We start from the raw sequence: 23,603 nt of genomic DNA, 5'->3' as shown, positions 1-23,603 counted from the left end.
CCCCCCAGTTTGTGCCACGTGTGAGCTCTCCCTTCAGAGAGCTGGCCCAATAGCACCCACACTGAGCTGGGCGCAGCGGGAGAAGCCGCCTGTCTGTTCGTGTGTTTGAGAGGACTCAGGTGTGCAGAATTTGATTCGTCAGAATTCTTGGTTCGAGACACGCACTCTTCATTGGTCCTTGCATGGCCTGTTTCTTAATCTGTTTGATGATCAGCAATAATAAGCCACAGCCAACCTGAGATCTAGACCTTGACGAAACTTGTATCTTCTTAACCCACCCCACCCTGCCCCACCTGCCACTGGCTGCGCTCACTGCCTGAACCTGTGCTTCTCACTCTCCTGCTTTGTTGAAACATAGACAGTTTACACACTTCAAGTCATACATGTGAGCTTTAAATATACACACAGGCATCTATATAGAGTTAAGTGTAGTTTTATCATTTGTGCTCTTTGATAGACATATATAGTCACGTGTATGTATATAGTACATGTAAATCTGTGTATGTGTATATGTTATACATGTAAATGTGTGTACATACTAGTATATATGTTGTACATGCATGTGTGTAAATGTTGTACCTGCACACGCATGTAGATGTACATGTACATGTGTGTGCGTGTATGCATGTGCATGTATATGTGTTATGTGTGTGTTAAACATGTGTACATGCATAGAGGGAGTGAGAGAGTTTAGAGTCAGTTGTTTGTCACTTGATATAAAAGAGTGTCATGCTGTAAATAAATGTTCTGGGGCTTCCTGCCTATGTAGGAATATGCCTCTAAGATCTGCCTGGTATTGCATGTGGCTTAGTCTGTTCATTCTCACCACTGGACCAGACTCCGCTGTGTTATTCCACCTCAGTTCACATACCCCTTCTCTTGTCTGGTGGGTATTTGGTTTCTTTCTGTGTTTGCTTTCCCCTGTGTCTTATGGAACATTTTAAACATGTTCAAAAATAAAGAGGATGGCTCAGGGAGCCCTGCACTCATCATCAGTGTTGACACCTGGCCACCTTATTTCATTGACACTCCCGCCAGCAATGGATGATTCTGAAATGAATCTCAGCCATCAGCCATAAATATTTCCGCGTGCCTCTTAGAAAGAGAACTCTGCTTTCCAAATGTAGCCACCCAAAATCTCATGTGCCCCTGATACGATCCCAAATCCAGTGTTCAGATTCCCCAGCGTCTACACGCCGTCCAGCAGCATGACCTGCCCTTGTGAGCGTGGTGGCAGGAAACGCTAGGGGTGCAGTCAGGCGTCTAGGAAGCCACTGGCTGTTCTCGTCCGGCTGCATCAGTTTGTTTTCTGGGTCGTCGCTGAAGCTGACAAAACCTGAAGTTGGGGAACTCCGAAGAGCACTGGAGGAGGAGTCCAGGAGGGGGAGAGGGATAAAGCCACGAGGCCCCGACCTGAGCCAGCCGATCCAGGAAGAGAGGAAGCACCAGACCTACTGCCTGAATGTCCTCACCTATGGTTCCTTCTGGAGGTGTTTCCCCCTCCTGCCCAGTTTTAACTTCTAGTTCGATGCCAACGGCCTCTCCATCCCTTCTATTCTCTCCTCCCTCCTTACATGAGGGAGCGCTGACCTGTGCATTGGCCCATTTCTATGGTGCGAGTACTCCCACGCTGGCCGATTTTACGCCTCCAACCTCCTATCCCTGAACAGATTCGGGAGAAATGCCAGCCACACCGGCTCTTGCAAGAGGTGCAAGCTGGGCCCCGCACCCCGTGGCGTGGCACAGATTGCCTTTTCACTCCCCAGGACCTAATGAGAAGTGATCACAGGGGTGAGAGTGACTGCTCCGAAGTGGCCTGGTGCGCCTCTGCCGCCCGGCAGTGCGTGCGTGCTGCGCTCCAGGGCTGCTTTCGTCCACGGTCTGGTTACTGCGGAACAGGTCACATCCATGGCTCTTCCATGTGTGTTTCTCCTGCATGTTTCTTACTCATGTTCTTACGTTATTAGGATTATGATGCTTTTCTTTAAAGTGTGAATAACTCTATATGCTATAGTTTTAATTCCTTGAACTTTCTTTGCCTTTTGTTTTTATTATTTTGTCAACAGAAATTGTAGCAACATTAAGTCTGTCAGCCTTCACTCTGGCGATTCTTTTACTGGGAGTGAGCCCAAGAGGAGGTGTCCTGTTTTCATCATCCTACAGCACATGGCAGGCATGACTCCAGGTGCTGGGGACACAGCCATGACCCAAGCAGCACCTCCGCCCTCATGGAGCCCTCATTCCAATGGGGAGAGCAGACAGAAATGAAGGAAGCAAGCATATAATAAAAGGTCTGGTGAGGATAAGAGCTACAACATAAAGCAGAGTGAGGGGGAAGGAGGTGTAAAGAGGTGCCATTTAGAAGGGCCTCTGGGAAGGTCACCTCGGAACAGACTTGAACGGGTGAAGGCGTGAGTCATGCTAATTTTCCTGCAATTTGATTTTTAAAAATAATCTCACTGGCCCAGGACCGGTGGCTCAGTTGGTTGGAGTGCCATCCTGTACATCAAAAAGTTTCAGGTTCAATCCCTGATCAGGGCACATACGGGAGGCAACCATCAATGTTTCTCTCTCACACATCGATGCCTCTCTCACCCTCTCTCTCTCTCTCTCTCTCTCTCTTTCTCCCTCTCTCTCTCTCTCTCTCCTCTCTCTCTCTCTCTCTCTCTCTCTCACATTGGTCCTGCTTTGAAAGTACACACACACACACACACACACACACCAATAGGAACCTTTTGTTGTGTGAGGATTTTAAAAAAAGAAGATAATCTAATTGGAAATATTTTGGCATATGATATAAGAGGCTGATTATTTTTTCTACAATGTATGCACCTACCTCAATATCCCTTCCTTTCTCTTTAGTTTTAGAACTCGGTTTAAGGTTGGGTCTACTTCTCAGTTCACTAATGTGTTTTAACTGCATTTTTCTGATAGTCTACTCTATTTTAATTGCTCTTTTTTGGATCATCCTTTTGAAAAAAAATCACCAATTTGTGTTTTAGCATGTCTAAGCTATCCTTCCCAGCCTCGAAATGAAATTCCATCTTCCCAAATAGGCAAACTCTGCTTAACTGTCTTTGTATGTGTGACATCTCCCAGAGAGCAGAGCCAAAGAGACTTTTAATATCTTTTTGTTAAATGATGACTAAATGAATTTCAAACTCATTTTGACATTTTTAATGCTTTTCAGGTCTAAGGGTACCTCACTCTTTTAAGTGGGTCACGCATGACAGAGGACTCACCTGAGCCACACAGCTCCTGCCATTCAGTTTAATGTAGTAAACTTTACATGAATGCTCGGTCCCTTTCTACAGCCCCTGGAAGCGCACCTACGGAAAGGCGGAAGGCCCTGCACACAGACAGCCACTGCGTCAGTCAGACTTCCATTTGTATGTGAGTCATCGTACTTCCTTTATTTTACTTGAATAGGATTAAACATCTTGATGACCAGTCTTCAACGTCGTCAGGCCGTATGCTTTTCCAGTTCTGTGTCTGTGCCGTCTGCGCATCCATATTCCCCCCAAAACCAAGAAGACCAGCGAAAGGGGGGCCAGCGCAATCCCCCAGGAGAACGTGGCGGCTGCGGGAAGAAAGGTCAGGACAGGGTCAAACATTCTCACCAGATAGGACAGTGCGTGCGGGTTTGGGGGCAGAGAGCCACTGGGGGTGGGCCCTCCAATAAATGCGCACTGAGCTTCAGAGTGTGTGTCCGGGCACCAGGACCAGGGGCATTGGAGGGCGGCCTCTGTGGCGCCATGGAAACCAGCAAAGGGCGCAGCACTTCATCTGAGAGAAGCAGCAGAGCAAGGGTCTGCCTCGGCCCCCCCACTGGGTGGTGTACAGGGAGCTGTCGCGTGGGTGGGCCTCAGCTCGCAACCGGGACGAGGCCGGGTTAGCTCTGACCTTTCCCAATGAGCATGGTCATGAGGATTCAATACAGTCACAGAGGAAAGAAAACAAACTGTGAAAAAAGAAGTCTAGGGGTGGAGATCGTTGCTTGGATGCAGCTGTTTTATGTCCAGCTCCCTGGCTTCTGTGTGTTACGAAAACATAAGAAGAGACTGTGAAGAAAAGTTAACGAGGAAACACAAGAACGTGAGTGCTGTCAGACACAGTGACGAAGAGGCCAGAATTCCACGTGTGTCTGTCATGCTGTCTATCATAGTCTCTCTAGGCATCCAGCAGCCAACACAATTTCAGACTATTTTCTCCAGGCGATTCTTACACCCTAAAACCCAACAAAGCTTTAAGTGGGTGATGCTTCCATCTGCTGAGCGGCCATTCGAAGGCACCTATGTATCCCTGTGGTCAGTCATGGCCAGCTCAGCAAGAGGACACGGCTCTCATTACAGAATGGTTAGAGATCCCACCATCAGGCTGGACAACCACAGTTCCTTTGGGTCACGAATCTGAGCCCTAGCAGTGGGCTCCGCTCTCTGTGGGACCTCCATTTCCAAGTCTAAACAGCCCCCAGCCCCTGTGGAAACAAGCTGGACTTCAGCTTTTGCATATCCTTCAGTATGAAGGGGCTGTGCAGGTGCCCCTCTCGGCCCTCCCCGGGGTGCCTGGGGGAGCCCAGGGACCTGTATGTCACCAAGCAGCTCTGTGAGCAAGACTGGTGGCTTTCCTTTTGGAAAAAGGTTGTGTGGAGATGTCTTCTCGGCCCTGAGACCTGGCCCAGCCCTCAGCTTTCCCATGACAGTCTGTCTGCACTGCCCTGGGTGGTGCCTGGAGCGGCTGTGTCCCCGCACATGCCCAGAGGTGTGATGATGACCTCACAGCTCAGGCCAACTCTGGCCGGTCCCTCGTCATCTTCTGGGGCTGCCGACAGCCCACCGGGCCGTCTCCTTCCTGCTCAGCTAAACTAAGAAGGCGGGGTTTTCTCTCTTCTTTTAAAATGTCCTAATGTGGGCACTGGGTTGATTTGCCTTTTGCTCTATTTCCTATTCACTGATGACTTTAACCCTAAAGCTGCCTCGAGCCCTGGGATCTACCAGTCCTGGCTCTTGGGGGTAAGGTTTCTCAGCTTGGGCGTAAAGAACGTACCCCCTTCTCAAGGGGTCACAAGGGACCCCTTGCAGCTGGTCCTGCTGCAACACGCAGATCCACAAGAGGACACAGGTTTCCTAGGGTTTATCACAGAACCATTTTATCTCTTTTCCAAAAATCTGCTTGCTATTTACATTTTTATTTGACTATAATCTCCTAAAGCCAGCCTCCACCCTACAGAAAAAATTGTAAAATATTAGAGATTTGTTCTAATTCCTGGAAACTTCCTACCCTTGTTCCAATATTAGCGATTTGCTCAACTAACAGGAAGCCCAAGGGACTTGCTAAGTGATTCTGGAGAACTGGCAGCCTTGTCCAGCACCCAGAGAACATTCCACACGCTTCCCGTCAGGGCGCCCGGAATACATACCTTCTTTGACTGTGGTATGCAGCATCTGAAAACTCAGTGTGTTGTGAACAACACATTTAAAATCCGTGGTCAGATCCTCTCTGATGACTGGATCAAAAATCAGGGGCACTTCAATGTAGTTCGCGTTGTTTTCTGAGTATTCCCTGCGTGAGAAGGCGTTTGCTCAGGGGGGCGGTCAGGTCAGGCTGGCCTTACACACAGACACCCAAACATGCCCAAGAAGGGCCCACGGTGCCTGCACTGATTTCAAGGTTAAGACAGTTAGGAGCACTGGCCATCCTACTAGTATTTGTTACTAATTTGGGAGGATTTCTAAGTGGCTTCTGAAGGTAGGAGTGACACTGACGATGTGGCGATGCTGGTCACTGTGACAGGACACTTGTTACAAGGAGAGATCACGGGAGCCAGCTTATTTTGAATAATGGGAATTTCATCTTTTATGGCCCTCAATGAACAAGGAGCTAGGAGTGGAGCTAGACATGTCTCATTTTGGGAAACTTGACTGTATCACCAACAAATCATTTGCATATTGAAGGGCAGGGAGTTTCCAGAAATCCAGTTTTCAACAGTGTCCCCTCCTCTCATCTCCACTGCCAGCTCTCACTCTGGAAACTCAAGTTCAGAGTGGAAGAATGTTAGTTTCGCAATGAGGACTAGCAAACAATTGTGCTAACCACACATTATTTTATCCGCTCAATTGCACCCGGGAAGACCTTTTTGATAGGTCTTTTAAAAATTGGGCAATGGGAAGTTCAGGCTGCTTCAGGGACTGACCCTATAGTTTTCAAAGTCTGTGCTTTATAACTGGAACATCACATGGTCTCCCTCCCTCACATAAACGTTCCTATTTACAAGATCTGATTGTTCTACTTTCAAAGGGAGAAACCCCTTTCCGCGGTGACTGCTTCTGAGAACAGAACTCTTTCTCACTTTGAATATTAGCCTCCCTTAGACCGTGGCAGCCAGCGTGCCCTGGGACACAGGGCTCTCGGATGCTGTGACTAAGTTTCAGAATTTTTGAAGGGTTCGTGAAAATGTTTGACACTCAGGTTGCAGAGTGGGGAATAGAAATATATTAACTCCAAGTATTTTTAACTGCAAAAATCAAGAAACAAGCATTTGATTAAACAGCTAGAAAATGCAACCTCAGTGACAAGCAGTTGGCTGCAACTCAGCTCTTATGTAGAAAGTTTGCTTCTCAAGAACAGATGGTAATTCTGAGTAAACTCAATTTCTAAAATTCTAAAAATCCAAGAGTTCATACTAGCAAAATTATCTTTAATATAGCATGTGTGCCCTGTTGAGAGGTTGGTTATGGCATTGTCTCTTTAAAAATGGGTGAAGCTGATGGAGGGCTCACGAAGCTCGCTAGCCAAAGGCCCTGCGTGGGCACACCCTCTCCCACTCACAGGCGCGGCCCCTCACGCACGCGGCCGGCCTGGTAGGCGGCGTCGATGCTGGTGGCATTGGCCATCCACCACAGCAGGGTGGTCGAGTGCGGGCCGCCTCCCAGGAACACCTTGCACGGGACCGTCAGCCTCGAGCCTGTGGACAGCGGACATGCAGACACATGAGAAGCAGCCGGATGCAGGGTGAGTCCCGCTCCTCCTCGCGCACCGGCAGATCCGAGCTGGACCCTCCCGTCTCCGCAAACACCAGCCAACTCCTTTCTTAGAAGGAAACCGCTCCCTGAAGAGTCCCTTCACATCGGCACAGCACCGGTGGTTACCCAGTGTCTCCGGTCCCTCCCCCGGCCTCGGCCGAGACACCCAGAGGCGCGTGCTTCCCAAGGCCACTGGCTCCTGCGAGCCGCCTTCGCTCCCACCCACGCAGCTTGGCCCCGATCCAGTGGACACGTGCCCTTCCCTGCCTCGCCGTCCCTCCCCCAGTTCCCGGGACTCCGCGTGCAGGAGGAACAGCTCCTAGCCCGTTACAGGAGGTGCCTGTGTGCTGGCCGTGCACTCACTGCCCTGCCGCGCGTGCTACCAGTCATGTTTTCAGTTGCCAAAGGAAAGAAGGGGGGACACATCCTTCCCGTTTGCTTTTCCCTCGTGGGCGCTAGGCCACCTCAGGCTCCCACACAGCCTTTCTCCCCCCTCCTCCCCAGGGGACCCGAGACTCCTCAGCCCAGAGTCCTCGGGATGCCCTCAGCCCTCCCAGAAGGGCGGGAAGCTCAGCGTGGGGGGGGGGGACCACCAGCTCTCCCAGGCCCCCAGTAACCCTGTTAAATATAAGCCCAACCTACGCAAGAAGACTCATGTTAGCAGGACACCGATGTTTGCTTCTAGGACCAGGCTCCTCTTGCAGGGACCACAGAGGGAACGATGCAGCTCTCCATACAGACACAGAAAGGGAGTGACTTGACTCCCAATGAGGACCCGAGAATCAGCATAACCTGCCGAGAGGAGAGGAGAGGAGAGGAGAGGAGAGGCCAGAGTTTAAGGAATGAGCATAGCCTACAAATGCTGTACAGAAACCAACACAGAACGGCCGGGCCTCGGACACAGGCGGGCCGAGCCCCAGCCTGGCCTTTCTCAAGCCATGGTGACCCCGCAGCTTTTCCTGCTGGAAATGGGAGAAATAAGCAGTAAGACCTCGTGGGAGCCCCACTGGGCACACCGTTGTTCAATAAGGAAGTGAGGGCTGGCCCAGACGCCCTGCGCCAAAGGGGGTGCAAAAGGGACCATCCTGCCCATCATTGCCATCACCTCATTGTACAGATGGAGCCCTAGGGGATGTGAGCGGCAGCTGTCAGTGGCGTGACTGGTTTCTAGGGCAGGTCCTGGTCTGGGACCTGCCCTAGAACACCCTCCCCCCCCACAACTGCTGCCCAATGCCCCACGTGTTCGGTTTAGATCCTCTTAGGTGGGGTTTTCATGAAGCACAGTCCACCTTTTTAAAAAACACCATTTCTAATCACACTGGCACGAGAGTTGCCCTCACATTTGTCATTTCAGCCTCTCATCCTGGGTGCCAGACCCCCCCCAACACCCCCTCCTTCTCATGCTGCACACCAAGGGCAGGCGCAGGTGGGGCCCGGGCCCAGAGCTAGGGCGACAGGCAGCCGGGCCCCCAGGCCTTACCCAGGGAAGCCGAGATGGTCTGGTGCGGGGACAGCATCACGGGTACGGTCTCCACTTCTTTCCCTGAGACGGACGCAGAAAGGAGGTCAGTTAGGGCTTCGTCCAGCGGGTCAGGCCGTGGCCTAGCCAGGGGCCCGCTCTCCCAGTGTGGCCGTGCCTTTCCGAGAGAGAGAGAGAGAGAGAGAGAGAGAGAGAGAGAGAGAGAGAGAGGCGCGACTGGTGGGAGCCCCGCACACATCCCCTCACAGCCTTCCTTCCAGGGCAAACACTGGCGGTTCCCCTCTCTGGCTTCCTGGACGAATCCTTTCTCTGAATAAACCCCTGACAGGAACGCGCACACTGTCCCCAGGATAGGTCTGCCCAGAGTCCATTTGCCTAAATGTCTCCCCCCTGCACCCAGCCCACCCGCTCCCCGCGGAGCCCTGAAGCCCGTCTGGGAGAGGAAGAGGCAGGTTCATGTGACGCTAAGCCCCGTGGGGGGAGCTCATGCTGCCCACGGGGGCTTCCTGAGGAGATAATCCCTTTGGGGGCAAAGGTGGTCTCCGATGAGTCAGAGCCCAGCTCCCCAAGAGGCAGGACTCCCAGCAGCTTGAGGAAAACTGGTCACCTGAACGGGGCAAAAAGATCAGCTTGGGGTAGACAACCGGCCCATCCCGCCCCACTGGCCCCAGCCCGGCTTCTTCCCTGGAGAGCACCCGAAGCCCTGACCGCGCTGTCCCCCCTACACACACACACACACACCCCGCAGGGCACGGGGAGGCGGGGCAGGCAGACAGAGCTGGGGCCTTGATGCACCCTGCGTCTAACTTAACTTGGGTCGCACAGCATCTCGGGGTGGGCTGTGAGACACACTGCTCCGATCCCAGCCCCCGCTCCCAATCCAGAGGCCAGGATGGGCCAGGTGTGGCCTGTCTGCCCAGTGCCCAGGGGGTGGCTGTGCCCTCCTCCCAGAGGCAGAGACCGCCCACGGGCTACAGGTGAACAAGGGGTTGGCGCCCCCTGGTGTCCCTGCGCAGCATAGGAGCAAGGAGGCCCTGAGCATCAGCTCTCTGTCCCCGGGGACTGAGTGGAGATGCAGGCACCCTCACAGGACAGTAAAAGTCACATAATCTAGTGACTTGTTTTCATGGGAGATGGTGAAACTGTATCTCTGGGTTCTGTGGGAAAAGGTTAATCTTTTCCCCTCATAGGCCAATCATTCAACCTTAATATACCCCCAAAGCTCCCTGAAATGCCCTAAAAGGCTCCAGTTGAGCAGCTATTCTGCATGTAAAACAAAGGAAGCAGCCTGTTTTCCAGGACGAGAGCACCATTTACCCCGGCGCCATCCTGGGCATCCAGCCTGGGGGGTTGGTTCGCTGATGAACAAATAGTAAACACTGACCAATCATGCTCACAGCATTTCCCCAGCAGAGTTCATGGAAACCCATAGGAACACTCACTGTCTGAAATCTTGCTTTCACGGGCAGCTAGGGGAGCACGCCAGGGGCAGTTCCCACTGGGTGTGCCACTGCCTGGCCTTCCAGCAGAAACACCCAATAAACCCTACTAGCAACACCTACAGACAGTCCTACAGACAGCCCTACAGACAGCCCTACAGACAGTCCTACAGAGAGTCCTACAAGCAGCCCTACAGACAGCCCTACAGTCAACCCTACAGACAGTCCTACTGACAGCCCTACAGAGAGTCCTACACAGCCCTACAGACAGCCCTACAGAGAGTCTGACAGACAGTCCTACCGACAGCCCTACAGACAACCCTAAAGACAGTCCTACCGACAGCCCTACAGACAGTCCTACCGACAGCCCTACAGACAGCCCTACAGACAGCCCTACAGACAGTCCTCCAGAGAGTCCTACAAGCAGCCCTACAGACAGCCCTACAGACAGCCCTACAGAGAGTCCTACAGACAGTCCTACAGAGAGTCCGACAGACAGTCCTACCCACAGCCCTACAGACAGTCCTACCGACAGCCCTACAGGCAGTCCTACTGACAGCCCTACAGACAGTCCTACTGACAACCCTACAGATAGTCCTACAGACAGCCCTACAGACAGCCCTACAGACAGCCCTACAGACAGCCCTACAGAGAGCCCTACAGACAGTCCTACAGAGAGTCCGACAGACAGTCCTACCCACAGCCCTACAGACAGTCCTACCGACAGCCCTACAGGCAGTCCTACTGACAGCCCTACAGACAGTCCTACTGACAACCCTACAGATAGTCCTACAGACAGCCCTACAGACAGCCCTATAGACAGCCCTACTGACAGCCCTACAGAGAGTCCTACAGACAGTCCTACAGAGAGTCCGACAGACAGTCCTACAAGCAGCCCTACAGACAGCCCTACAGACAGTCCTACAAGCAGCCCTACAGACAGTCCTACCGACAGCCCTACAGACAGCCCTACTGACAGCCCTACAGAGAGTCCTACAGACAGTCCTACAGAGAGTCCGACAGACAGTCCTACAAGCAGCCCTACAGACAGCCCTACAGACAGTCCTACAAGCAGCCCTACAGACAGTCCTACCGACAGCCCTACAGACAGCCCTACAGACAGTCCTACCGACAGCCCTACAGACAGCCCTACTGACAGCCCTACAGACAGCCCTCAGATAACCCTACAGACAGCCTTACAGATGGTCCTACAGACAACCCTACAGACAGTCCTACAGAGAGTCCGACAGACAGTCCTACAAGCAGCCCTACAGACAGCCCTATAGACAGCCCTACTGACAGCCCTACAGAGAGTCCTACAGACAGTCCTACAGAGATTCCTACCGATAGCCCTACAGACAGTCCTACAGAGAGTCCTACAGAGAGTCCTACAGACAGCCCTACAGACAGCCCTACAGACAACCCTACAGTCAGCCCTACAGACAGCCTTACAAACAGCCCTACAGAGAGTCCACATGGAGTGTGGCAGCCGCGTTGGTGGCCGCCCAGGAGGCGCAAGCTTTCCCAATCTTCCCGGGAACCCCTGCTGGGCCCCCCTCGTGGTGTTTTAGTCTCAGACTTGGAGCCCAGGGCCTCACCTTCCTCAAAATAATCTCTGCTTTCTACCTTTCACAGTGTCTCACACCTCTGCTTAGCCTGATGTTTTAAGAGAGTTGACGTATGTGTTTTCCCTTCACACCAAAGACATTCAAGGAAACCTAGGTGCGCCCTAATTTGTTCTTTGCATGCTTGAGGTCGAACCAGGCAGAGAGGCGCTCGATGGCCGGCACTTACTGTGGACACGGAGTTTGATATTCCTTGTGACGTTGTACCGCGTGCCCCCGTGGGCAAAGGCCATGACACAGCGGTAACGGCCCGCGTCCTCCACAGACACATCGCGGATGAGTAAGCGCGTCGTTCCTCTCACACTGACAAACCTCTCACTGTCTTGATCCAAGAGGACAGAATCCTTAGGGAAAATGTTTTTCAAAAGTTACACTCTGTCCTAACTTTCTCTCAACAGCTATGAATGGGATCAGTATGACCCATCCATGTGGAATTTGGAACCTAAGACTGGCCTTGTTACTATTTACTTTGCAAATATTGTACTTTGGACATAATTTTACCTCTGGTTTTGAGAGAGGGAATTTGTTAACATAGAAAACAAAGTTGCTGAATCTGTTTAAACACCATGCTTAAGGCACGTTTGCTACAGCGCTGCGAGAGGGTGGGAAGAAGCTCTCTTCTTCAACAGACAACCATTGAAAATACAAATATCAGTCTGGCCTGACAGCTGCCCCTGGGCCTTGGGGGTCCCCAGGAAAGAATCCTGCTCTATGGTCACTGTGACTGGGAAAGCAGTCTTCAGAAGAGATGACGTTGCTGTAATTACTTTAAAAATTAATTCAATATTAGGAGTCGGTAGAGAAGTGGAAAAAATAGTAAGAAAAACTAAATGTGAGAAATGAGGCCACACCTTTCATAGGGACAAAAGATAGTGTGGCTTCTGCGGAAGAGCAAGGCCGCCAACAACCCAGAAGCGGCTGAACAGGAGCTGGGAGCTCCCTGATGAGCACAAACTGTTCTCAGGGGCGCACGTGCCAAACCCGGTGCTTGAAATTGTGCTCTGCTCAAATGAGTCATTGCAGCTTCTTACCAAATGGGAACACAGGCATAGCTAGAAGAGTTTGTTCCTCTCGAGCTATTTAATTAAAAGGCGAGGTTATTGTTCCTAACGTGAGGACAAATATGAACAAGCCCAGTGGGGCCAGCACAGTTCTCCCATGGCCCCAACCACGGGACTGCCTGCCAGCAGTGGGTGTGGAGCTCCTGGCTGAGGGTTTTGGCTTCGCCATCGCTCTGCTGTGTGCCCTTGGGCAAGTCTGACATTTGTGTATCTCTGTTCTCTAATCTGTAAAGTAGAGGAATTAATCGTTTCTGCTTTGTTGTTGCATGGCAACGAGTTTAGAACAGAACTCTGCACGGCATGTGCTCAGGAACAGTCAGCATTGAGGAAGGGCAGGAGGATCACTGAGCACCCCTGGGACATCCCGTCTGACCGCTACTGGGCTCCATGCGTCTGTCAGCCCCACGCGAGGGCCTCATGCACGGTGCTCCACCTCGGGCTCGTGGCCGCCTCGCAGAGGGAGCAGGTGTCAGGTGAAATCAGTGGGCCACAGCTACACAACAGCCAAATGGAAACACACAGGCCTCTAACCCAGAGCGGGGACGCCCGGCCCGTGCTCTTTCTGCTGCAGGCACGGCCTCTTACCTGTCCTGTTAACTCTTCCTAAACAGAAAAGAATCCAGTCCCTAATTGGGCGCCGATTTCATAGGGGCTGCTACTTCCTTCTACTTCCAGAACATCATTTACGTTTGCAGCATCCACTGATATAATATACATATATCTTGAAGTTGTAATACCAGTCAACTGGCTAACCCATTTTTTTTCTAAAAAGTTACATTTTAATAATTATGACAAAATTATAGATATTCTTGATTGAGATTATACTATAAAATTAGGTTTCTATAGATTGAGGAGTAACACGTGTATTTCAAAAATGAAAGTCCCTAACTTCTTTTTCTCTTGCCCTCTGGAAATACCTTTAATGCCTTTGCAATTAGCAAAGCAGTAAAACATAAAAACATAATGTAACACTGACTTATAAAAATAGAAAGTGAATCCTTTATCCTCAAAACATCATTGTTGTTTCAATGTATAATCCTCCATATTTTTAAATATATTAAACCATATTTTTACATAACTAGGAAATATAACATGTCATTTAAAGCCTTTAAACTATAGCAGTGTTGTATTTTTTCTTCTATGTTTTGTAAATACTTATGATAGTCCACTGTTCCTATGAGATGAAATTAGTTTAACCAGTCCCTCATGGTGAGCATTTTCTTGTTTCCAGTATCTTCTTATAAGCAGTGCTTCAGTAAACATGTGAATACATCGTGTAATATATACTTGTCTCATTTCCACATACGTTTTTAAATGGACCCAATTCTTGATTAAAGGGCCAATTTCTGTCCACGATTAAACAAGTAACTATACTTTCCAATATCAGTCTACAGTCTGTATCAGTACCGTTTCTGTGAAGGGCCAGATAGTGTAAGGCCCACAGTGTGCATGGCCTTGGACCATACCCAGCTCTCCTGCTGCAACGGGAAAGGTGGCTGGTCCCAGTACAGCGTTACCGATGCACGAGAGCTGGAGTCCTGTTACTCACATGCCATAAGAGAGTGCGATTCTTTTACATTTTTTAGCCGTTTAAAAACGTGAGGACTAGCCTCTCTTGCAGAAATAGGCGGCGCCTCCGTGTGGCCTGCGGCTGCGTTGCCCATGCCTGGCCCACCTACCAGGAGCTGATGGTAATATTTACTCGACCAGGCAAGAGAAGGTGTGTTTGTACTTACTCCTTTCACCAAAAGTTGTACATAAGTTGTTAAGTTAACCAACAATTGTTTTCTGAATTTTAACAGGCAAATAGAGTGGAGAGCTGTCTTTTTCGCTGTTATTTACACGGGATTCATTTCATATCCTCAAATCATCACTCAGGAATGAGCCACATAAGGATCAATAGAGCATATTGACCATGGTCCTTTATAATTAAGGCCTTTTATCTCTTTCGCGTAGCAGTAAAGTGCACAGTAATTGAACACTACTTGTTGGAAAGGTACCTTGTACCACTGAATCTTCAGGTCAGTTTTGTTCTGGGTGAATTCACTCAGTTCAGGGCAGACTAAGGAGCCTGAGGCCGCAACGGTGAGCACCTGCGGGTAGGAGACAGCGGGCAGCGAAGCGTCTGTGTTCTCCAGCACCCTGAGGTCCAGGGCCATCTGGTCACAGTACGAGGCATTTCTGATTTAAAAGGGGAAAAGGTAATGAATGGCAAGGCAAAATAAACGTAAATCTAAATGAAATTAGGTACAATTTCCCTAATCCCGTTAAATTCTGCATTTTTTATTAGTATGGTGATACTTTGATCCCTGATCCTTTTGAATCCATGGGGGACAAAGCAAGCACCACATCATAAATGTTATTCGAAATGACGATATATTCTGAATTTTTCCCAGAAGGCCCTTCACCAGCCTGATCGCCACACCACCACAGCCGACACCGCCAGGTTCTGGGATCCTTGAGCCAGTGCGCCTGCCTCCTGGGTCAGGGGACACATCCTCATACCGGAGTGCTCCGGAGGCCTCCGTCTCCTGTACAGAAGAGCCCTTTACTTCTCGGGCGGTCACTGTTAGCTGAAGTCTAATTTCAGAAAACTGCTGAGAACTGAGTATAAAATCTAGAGATGTTTGCCCGCTGCCTGGGGGACACTAACTCAGTGAGTCTGTTTGTTTGGATTTTAATTTTTTGTTGTTGTTGGGATAACTGTAATCTCAATATTGTAATCCTATCAACACCCTAGAACTGGGAAATGGCACCAGCAACTCGTGTCTAGAAACATGGAGGAGATGGCAGGTGACAGAGGATATGAACTACAACTAAGCTTTGTCGTTATCTCACTAACTTTCTAGCTACCTAAGAGATGAACAAACATTTTACGCACAAAGAAATACAAAAAGTTAACTATCGCCTTGGAAAATGCACATCAAGGAGACATGAGCCAGGACCAACCTCCAGGGCAGCCCGTGCCTCCCAGCGGCTCCCGGACGGCGGCGAGGAGGGCTGCTGGCCTGGCTGGGGCTGCAGGCATCCGCACTCATGCTCCAGCACCGGGAGCCAGAAATTATTAGTGTTAAGGTGGGGAAATTACATATATGGAAAGTAAGCAATTTCCTAAGGCCATACAGTTGCTAAGAGGTCAAAGCAAGGCTGAGACCCAGCAGGGCCCTGAGAAAACCCTTGAATTAGGACTGTATCTCTGGAAACACGCTTACTAGACATACTGAGAGTCACAAACCTGTTCACATTATTGATAAAGTGATTCCCCTTGAGCAAGAGACCCCATGAAAGCACCCCAACAGAAAGAGAGGGAGTCATGCCATCGCCACTCTTATTGCCCCTGGAGTGTGGTTTCCCCACAACAAAAGGGTGGGTGTCATTAGTGTTCTCTGCACACATCCATCCTCCCATCCTGCTCACATCCTGGCCCCACTGTGAGAGGGGCAGCTACTTGACTGTAGTCACTTCTACACCAGGGAGCCCCTCAGAGCATGCTTTGTCTTGGTACAGGGACCAACGTTCAGTCTGGGTCCCCAAGCATGTGCCCAGCCCTCCTGGCTTGCTGCCTGGGTGACAACCTTGCCCTGTTGTTCGAAACCCTGAGACTAGAGGGTCACGATTTGGCAGCTCAGCTACCCATCCCTTTCCCCGATTGACAGAAAGGCCCCGTGGGTGCTACACCTCAAGACTTTAGGGCAGGGCAATCTCATGCCCTCTGGCTGTAAATGCCAAAGGGGATTGTGGCAACTGCTGGTGATTCTAGGTCCTTTGGATCCCAATCTTGGATGGGAAGAGAGCTTTAGCAATCTGCTAGCCAGTGACCGGCAAACTCATTAGTCAACAGAGCCAAATATCAACAGTACAGTGGGGCCTTGACTTACGAGTTTAATTCGTTCCGTGATGGAGCTCCTAACTCAAATTACTCGTATGTCAAATCAAAAGTGAACGAGTGAGAGGCAAACTGATGAGTCAACAGAGCCAAATATCAATAGTACGACAATTGAAATTTCTTTTGAGAGCCAAATTTTTTAAACTTAAACTATATAGGTAGGTACATTGTTATTAACTTAATTAGGGTACTCCTAAGGCTTAGGAAGAGCCACACTCAAGGGGCCAAAGAGCTGCATTTGGCTATCGAGCTGCAGTTTGCCGACCATGGAGCTAGGCAGTACATGCTCAAAAGCTTGACCCACATACGGGTTTCCACTGCCCCTCAATTCCAGATCTCTACTTTTCTAGAAGAATGGGAAACAAAACAAGAATACTAGCTAGGATTTTTTAGTGAAGTGTAACAACCTTCTTTAAGACAAATATGACTCAGCTGTGTCCCCCTGATCTCTGCAGATTATCACTTCGGGGGCAGTAAGCATTGCCGCTGGGGGAAGTGCCTTCTCTGCATCTGCTCTCACCGCTGTGGCTCTCCCCAGACTAGACACTCCACAGGCTTCGAGTCAGACCCGCCCAGCACTCTCCTGGGCACAGAACTGAGGCTGGAATTGCCAAGGAATCAGACCAAGATGGAAAATGGGAGGGTTCAGGTTCACATCCCTGTCATCCTAGCTCCACATTTTATTCTTTTTTAAAAAACACACTTCTAGGTTTTCCTAGCAGTGCTCCTGAGGGAAATGGGATTTTTGCACAAAAAGAAACAAAACTATGTATTTATAACTACTGTGCAGTCACACATACATCTTCCCTGGTACAGAAATGAGAGATGCTTGGCTTGCTTCCTAGGCAGGGTTCACTGACAGAAGGTCTCACACACACACACACACACACACACACACACACACACACACTCACACACACGCCCCATCTGGGAATCTGGGACTGGGGCTGATGTTGTGTGAAACCCTCCTGTTCACTAGCAATCCCTCTGTGCTAAGAGTGTCACTTCCTCTGGTTCTCTTTCTAAACGTCAATACTCATGAATATGGCTTCTCCGGAAATAAACGAGTTTCTGAAGCCTGAACGAGTTTCTAAGCTGACCAGAGGCGTGGGGGCAGCAGCTCCACTTCCCAGCCAGGCCAGCAGGCGGCCCTAGTCCTTCAGAAAAACTAGGCCAGGGAGTTGCCAACATCTCCAGCAGGACACGTAGGATCTCTCTTTCACAAAGCAGCAAGGGCCAATGCCATTCACCAGAGAAAGGACAGTCTTTCCAACAGGAAAACAGGACAGCCACATGCAACAGAATGAAGCTGGGCCATTACCTTAGCCATATATAAAAGTTACCTCAAAATGGGCCAGAGACCTAAACAGGAGAGCTAAAACAATAGAAATTCTTAGAAGAAAATGAGGAAAGCTTTACGACAGGGGAAAGCTTTACGACATTAGCTATGGCAATGGTATCTCGGATGTGACATCAAAAGCACAGGCAACCCAAGAAAATACAGATAAATTGAGCTTTATCAAAATTAAAAACTTCTGTGCATTAAAAGAACATTATCCACAGAGTAAAAAGGCAATCATAGAATGGTAGAAAATATGGCTAGCATATCCCTCCCCGCTAAAACACACAAAGACACACACGCACACAGAAAATCGTAAGTATTGGTGAGGATGTGGAGAAATTGGAACCTTGTGCATTGCTGGTGGGAATGCAAAACAGGGCAGCCACTGTGGTGTGATGGCTCTTCCAAAAGCTGACACAGATTCACCATATGAACCACCAGCTCCACAGATACATATATACCCATGTTCGTTAAGTATTATTCACAATAGCCAAAAGGCAGAACAAATGTACTGATAGATAACAGTTAACCAAAAGGTGGTCTATACTTACAATGGAATATTGTCTTAAAAAGAAAGGAAACCTGGTGCATTGCACAACGTGAATGAACCTTGAAAACATTATACCGAGTGAAGGAAGCCAGGCACCAGAGGCCAAGTGCTGCATGACTCCACTCGCATGCGGTCCCCAGGGGAGTCAAACCCACAGCAACAGAGGTAGGGTGGCTGTGCAGGGGCTGGGGGAGGGAATGAGAAGTGGTGGTTGTTTAACGGGAACAGAGTTCCAGTTTGGGTGATAAAAAGCTCTGAGCTGATGGTGCGATGGCTACACAGCAGTGTGAATGTGCTTAACACCACTGGGATGTACAGTTTAGTCCTATACAATAAGAGAGGAATATGCTAATTAGCCATTACGCCCTGAGGCATAACGACCAAGCGCATCACCACCAGATCACGGATGAGCAGGAGGGTGGGCCAGCGAGGTACAAGTGGGTTTCGGAGAGCTACAGGAGCGGGCAGGGCAGCAAGCTATGGGGGGGGGGGTACGGGAGGAGCTACAGGAGGGCAGCAGCAACCTACTGGCGCACGGATTTGTGTGCAGGGTTACCAGTGGATTACAATGGTAAATGTTATGTCATCCATGTGCTACCATAATTAAAGGGGGAAAAGCAACAGGACAAAGAGGGAGAGGGACTAGCCCTGTGGTCTCAGCTCCACACCATCTCCTGGGAGAACCTCATGTGTGAGCTTCATCCCTCTCATGTAGATAAGCAGTTCTAATGTCTCCTCAGGTTTCAGGTTCTATCCTCGTGTTCATGTGGACGGAGCAGGGAACAGGTGACCATGTCCCCGCCTGGAGCGTACATTCTGAAGGGCAGACCCAGGGGCAGGCTGGCCCTCCATGGCATTTGGGAGAGCCAATTAATGTCTGACCTACAGAGCAGGCTAACTTTTACATTGGTAATTTTGTATGGCCCATGAATGTTATAGATAGCCAAATGCCCTTGGCAGAGAAAAGGTTTCCCACCCCTGGGGTAGACAAACATGAACTACACACACACACACACACACACACACACACACACGTGGCAGAGGAAGGAAATCCTGGCCAATAAGCAGAGTGTGACAGGGTGGCTGAGAGGCGATGTCTGCGTGAGGACCTAAGTGGGGGCCAGGGAGCCATGAGAACATCTGGGGTGGCTCTCGCATGGAGGTATCTCAGACCAATGGAGAGGACAGCAGACTGTGTGCAGGCCCCACTGGAGCATGTGCACGGAGCCCCGCCCGCCGTGTCCCAGGCCTACCTGACAGTGCAGAGGTAGGTGCCTGAGTCGCCCTGCTGGGCGGGCAGGATCCAGAGGTCACCATCCTGGACCCACACTCGCCCGTCTTCCCCAGGGGCCGGCCCGGCAGAGCTGCTCTTGCGCCAGGTCACGGTGCCAAGGGGGCTGGCAGTAGCCCCCAGCCAGTACCGCGTCTGGGGGCACCTCAGGACCACAGGCTCCCCTTCCACCTTGAGACTGGTTTTAAAATGCTTGCCGCGGTCCTGGCAGCTCCCTGCAGCCACTAGAGGAAGAGAGACCCATCAGTCTTGGTGGCTATCCCCCGGTAGCTCACCCAAGGCCGCAGCAGCCCCCTGACAGTGAGGCGCCCTCTGGGCCCTCTCACCCTCTTGTTATAATGGTTTCAAAGCTCTCAAATGGCAACTTCAGGCTTACTATTCATTCCGATTTTATGGGGAAAGTTAAATCAGGTTCACAAAAAAATAATGGTGATGAAAAATAAAGATGAAAATGTTTGCCAGGCTTTTCACTTGGCCACTCCTTATTTTTAAAATGGCTCTTAGCTGAGTTCAGACACAAAACCGAGCTTAGTCCCCACAGGGGTGTGGTTACAGCCCAAAGGCCCTGGATCCAACAGGAATGAGGCTGCTCAGAGGAGCACCAAGATTGTCTTTGCATTGCATTTGTTTTCTTTTTATTCTATTTATCAAGGTAACATCTGTCTATACTAATAAAAGAGTAATATGCTAATTAGACCGGGAGACCTTCTGGAGACCTTCTGGACATCCTTCTGGACAAAGCCGGGGGCTTGGCCGGCCTGCAAACCACCCCCAGGCCCTCACTCAGGCCACCCAACCCCCCAGCCCAGGCTGCCCCACCGCCAGCAGGGACCTCTACCCCAGTGGGGCCATGGCCAGTCTGCAAATGGCCCTCAGTCCCTCTCTAAGGCTGGCCCCTCCCCCAGCAGAGACTTCCCTCACTCCAATGGGGGCATGGCCAAGCTGAAAACCACCCCAGCCTCTTGCCCAGGCTGGCACTGCCCCCAGTGGGGACCCCACCCCAACTGGGGTGTGGCCAGCCTACAAACCCCCGGCAGCCTGTTGTCCAGGCTGTTCCCATCCCCCAGCAGGGACCCCCCATCCCAATTGGTGTGTGGCCGGCCTGCAAATTGCCCCAGGCCTCTTGCCCAAGTTGGCCCCACCCCCTGAAGGGACCCCCACCCTGATCTGGGACCCCTTTCAGGGCAGACCAGCTGGCCCCCACCCATGTACCTGGCTTCTATCTATATGAATAAAAGGGTAATATGCTAATTAGACCGGACATCCTTCCAGACTAAGCCATGGTGGCGGGGCCAAGGCACAAGCAGTTAGGGGGATCAGGCCGGCAGGCAGGTGAGCGGTTAGGAGCCAGTGGTCCCGGATTGTGAGAGGGATGCCCGACTGCTGCTTTGGGCAGTCGGACATCCCCCAAGGGGTCCCGAATTACAAAGGGTACAAGCCAGGCTGAGGAATACCTCAAGTGCACAAATTTCATGCACTGGGCCTCTAGTATATATATATATAAAAGCCCAGTGACTGAAACAACTGGTGGCTATGATGAGCACTGTGGCAGCTAACCAGCCTGATCCAGCCCCCGATCAGTCGGCCAACCACCAGTGGTCCTACCCCCACCCTCCGCCGGCCCTGCCCCAGATCTTCCCCCATCAGAGTGGGCCAGCCGGACCCCACCCATGCACAAATTCATGCACCAGGTCTCTAGTTTTACTAGATTTACTGAGGCAACATTGGCTAACAACATTATATACATTCCAGATATATGACATTATAACTTGACTAGAGGCCCAGTGCACAAAAATTTGTGCACTCGAGGGGTCAGTGGTCTGCAAAGATCAGGCCAAAACCCATAGTCCAACATTGCCTGCAGCTCTTACCTGCTGCTCCTGCTCATCTTGGCCTCATTCTGCCTGCCGCAGGCTCGCGCCCAATCAATCTCAATCGAGAGAGGCTTGCACTGCCGCAGCAGCACTTGCCAGCCATGAGCCCTGCATCTGGTGCCCTCCCCAGGGGCTGGGGTGCCTGGACAGCCTGGGTGAGGAACTGAGGGCCGTTTTCAGGCTAGCCACACCCCCTTCAGGGTAGGGGTCCCCACTGGGGTGCCTGGCCAGCCTGGGTAAGGGACTGGTAGCTGTTTGCAGGCTGGCCACGGCCCCTTCAGGGTGGGGGAGACCTGCTGGGGTGCCTGGCCATCCTGGGTGAGGGGCTGATGGCCATTTTCAGTCTGGCCATGCCCCAAGGCCACCCAAGCTCCCAGCCTCTACTTTTTATCTTTTTTCTTTTTTTTTTTCAGTGCCTCCTTGAGCAGAGGCCAGGGTGGGCTTGAAGCAGGTATCTGGGATTTATTTATCTTCTATAATTGAAACTTTGTAGCCTTGAGTGGAGCCCGGGGTCGGCTAGGGCAGGCGGGAAGCTTGGCTTCCTCCATTACTGGGGGCAACCCAAGCCTCCTGCTTGCTCCAGTTCCGTGGCTGCCGTCATCTTAGTTGGGTTAATTTGGCTACTTGCTCCTGATTGGCTTGTGGGCATGGCTTGAGTGTAGCAGAAGGATGGTTAATTTGCATGTTTCTCTTTTATTATATAGGATATCTGTGTGCTCATTTGCATGCTCACCACCCAAAATGTAGTTTCCTTCCTTTACTATGTATTTGGCCCCTTTGACCCACTTTGCCCTCCCCACATCCACCCCTCTGGCAACCACACCTTGTTTTTTGCTAACAGCAAAGTCTCCCTAGATCAGCCTTGGGCAAACTATGGCCCACGAGCCGGATCAAGCCCGTTTGAAATGAATAAAACTAAAAAAAAAAAAAAAAAAAGACCGTACCCTTTTATGTAATGATGTTTACTTTGAATTTATATTAGTTCACACAAACACTCCATCCATGCTTTTGTTCCAGCCCTCCTGTCCAGTTTAAGAACCCATTGTGGCCCTCGAGTCAAAAAGTTTGCCCACCCCTGCCCTAGATAAACACCTGCTTCCCCAGACAAGCCCTTCCCAGCTGAGAGTCCCTTCTTACCCGTGCGTTCCTCAGGCTGAATGGTGAAGGCAGAGACACCCATCATCAACAGGTACAAGGTGAGCATCGTTTCCAGCAACATCCAGAGGCCCCAGGGGCTGCGGGTCTGAGGTCCTGCACTTTGTAGCCTAGAGGAGGAGACAGAGGGTCACCAGGGACCACAACACCCAAAGGGAGAAGGTGCTCCCCGGGCAGATGCTGGGAGCTTCACCCAGTAAGAGAAACCTAGACTTTTTAACAAGAAAACTCAAAATTTGGAGATTTGCTCCTCTAGAGCTGTCTTCACTGAACACACCTGCCGTCGAATCCCACAGTGCTCCGAATGACCTTGGGCTGGACCTTCTATACCCTAGTGCTCTCCCGGAGTCCCCTGCCCTCCCTGCCCTCCCAAGATGCTCAGAGGCCTCTCCTCTTCCAGGTCTTTGCTCAGATCTTGCCCCTGGTGGGGTCTTCCTGACCTCCCGTATGAATGGACATCACCTCCTGCCCCAATGCTCCATGCTGTGCTTCCTGCTCTGTTACCCTCTAGGGCACTCATGGTCCATCTCCCCTCTCTCAAAGGTAAGCTGTACGTGCACATGGATCCTATTTTATCTTATTCACAGTTATATCCCTACCATTTGTTGAATGTCTAAATGAGTGAATAGTGGTGAAGGCTGGAGGGGCAGGGGGGCTAGAATGAGTCAATGGGGGGGACAAGGTGACATGTGTAATACTTTCAACAATAAAGATTTTTTTAAAATATATTTTTATTGATTTCAGAGAGGCAGGGAGAGGGAGAGATAGAAATATCGGGAGAAACCAAGATGGCGGCATAGATAAACACGGGGAAATTGCTGCCTCCCACAACAACTGAAAAATACATCAAAAACACAAAACGGATATCATCCAGAACT

General features: G+C 50.7%; 1 protein-coding gene across 3 annotated transcripts in view; it reads right to left on the bottom strand.

Annotated features, from left to right (window-relative positions):
* Nucleotides 1–3,162: 3,162 nt before the first annotated feature.
* Nucleotides 3,163–23,603, bottom strand: part of IL1R2 (interleukin 1 receptor, type II) — a 36,669-nt gene continuing 16,228 nt past the window's right edge. For 2 of the 3 annotated variants that reach the window (XM_015562238.1, XM_015562237.1), the window contains exons 2-9: nt 22,708–22,835; nt 19,659–19,920; nt 14,628–14,808; nt 11,736–11,910; nt 8,503–8,565; nt 6,829–6,964; nt 5,420–5,562; nt 3,587–3,961 (exon numbers count right to left, since the gene is read on the bottom strand). In XM_015562238.1, the coding sequence (XP_015417724.1) occupies nt 3,783–3,961; nt 5,420–5,562; nt 6,829–6,964; nt 8,503–8,565; nt 11,736–11,910; nt 14,628–14,808; nt 19,659–19,920; nt 22,708–22,789 (1,221 nt within the window). In that variant the 5' untranslated portion in view covers nt 22,790–22,835 and the 3' untranslated portion in view covers nt 3,587–3,782. The other variant, XM_006761116.2, reaches the window with a different exon arrangement.

The sequence above is a fragment of the Myotis davidii genome, unplaced genomic scaffold, assembly GCF_000327345.1.
Source record: "Myotis davidii unplaced genomic scaffold, ASM32734v1 scaffold296, whole genome shotgun sequence".
NCBI lineage: Eukaryota > Metazoa > Chordata > Mammalia > Chiroptera > Vespertilionidae > Myotis > Myotis davidii.
This window is presented reverse-complemented; position numbering and strand designations above follow the sequence as displayed.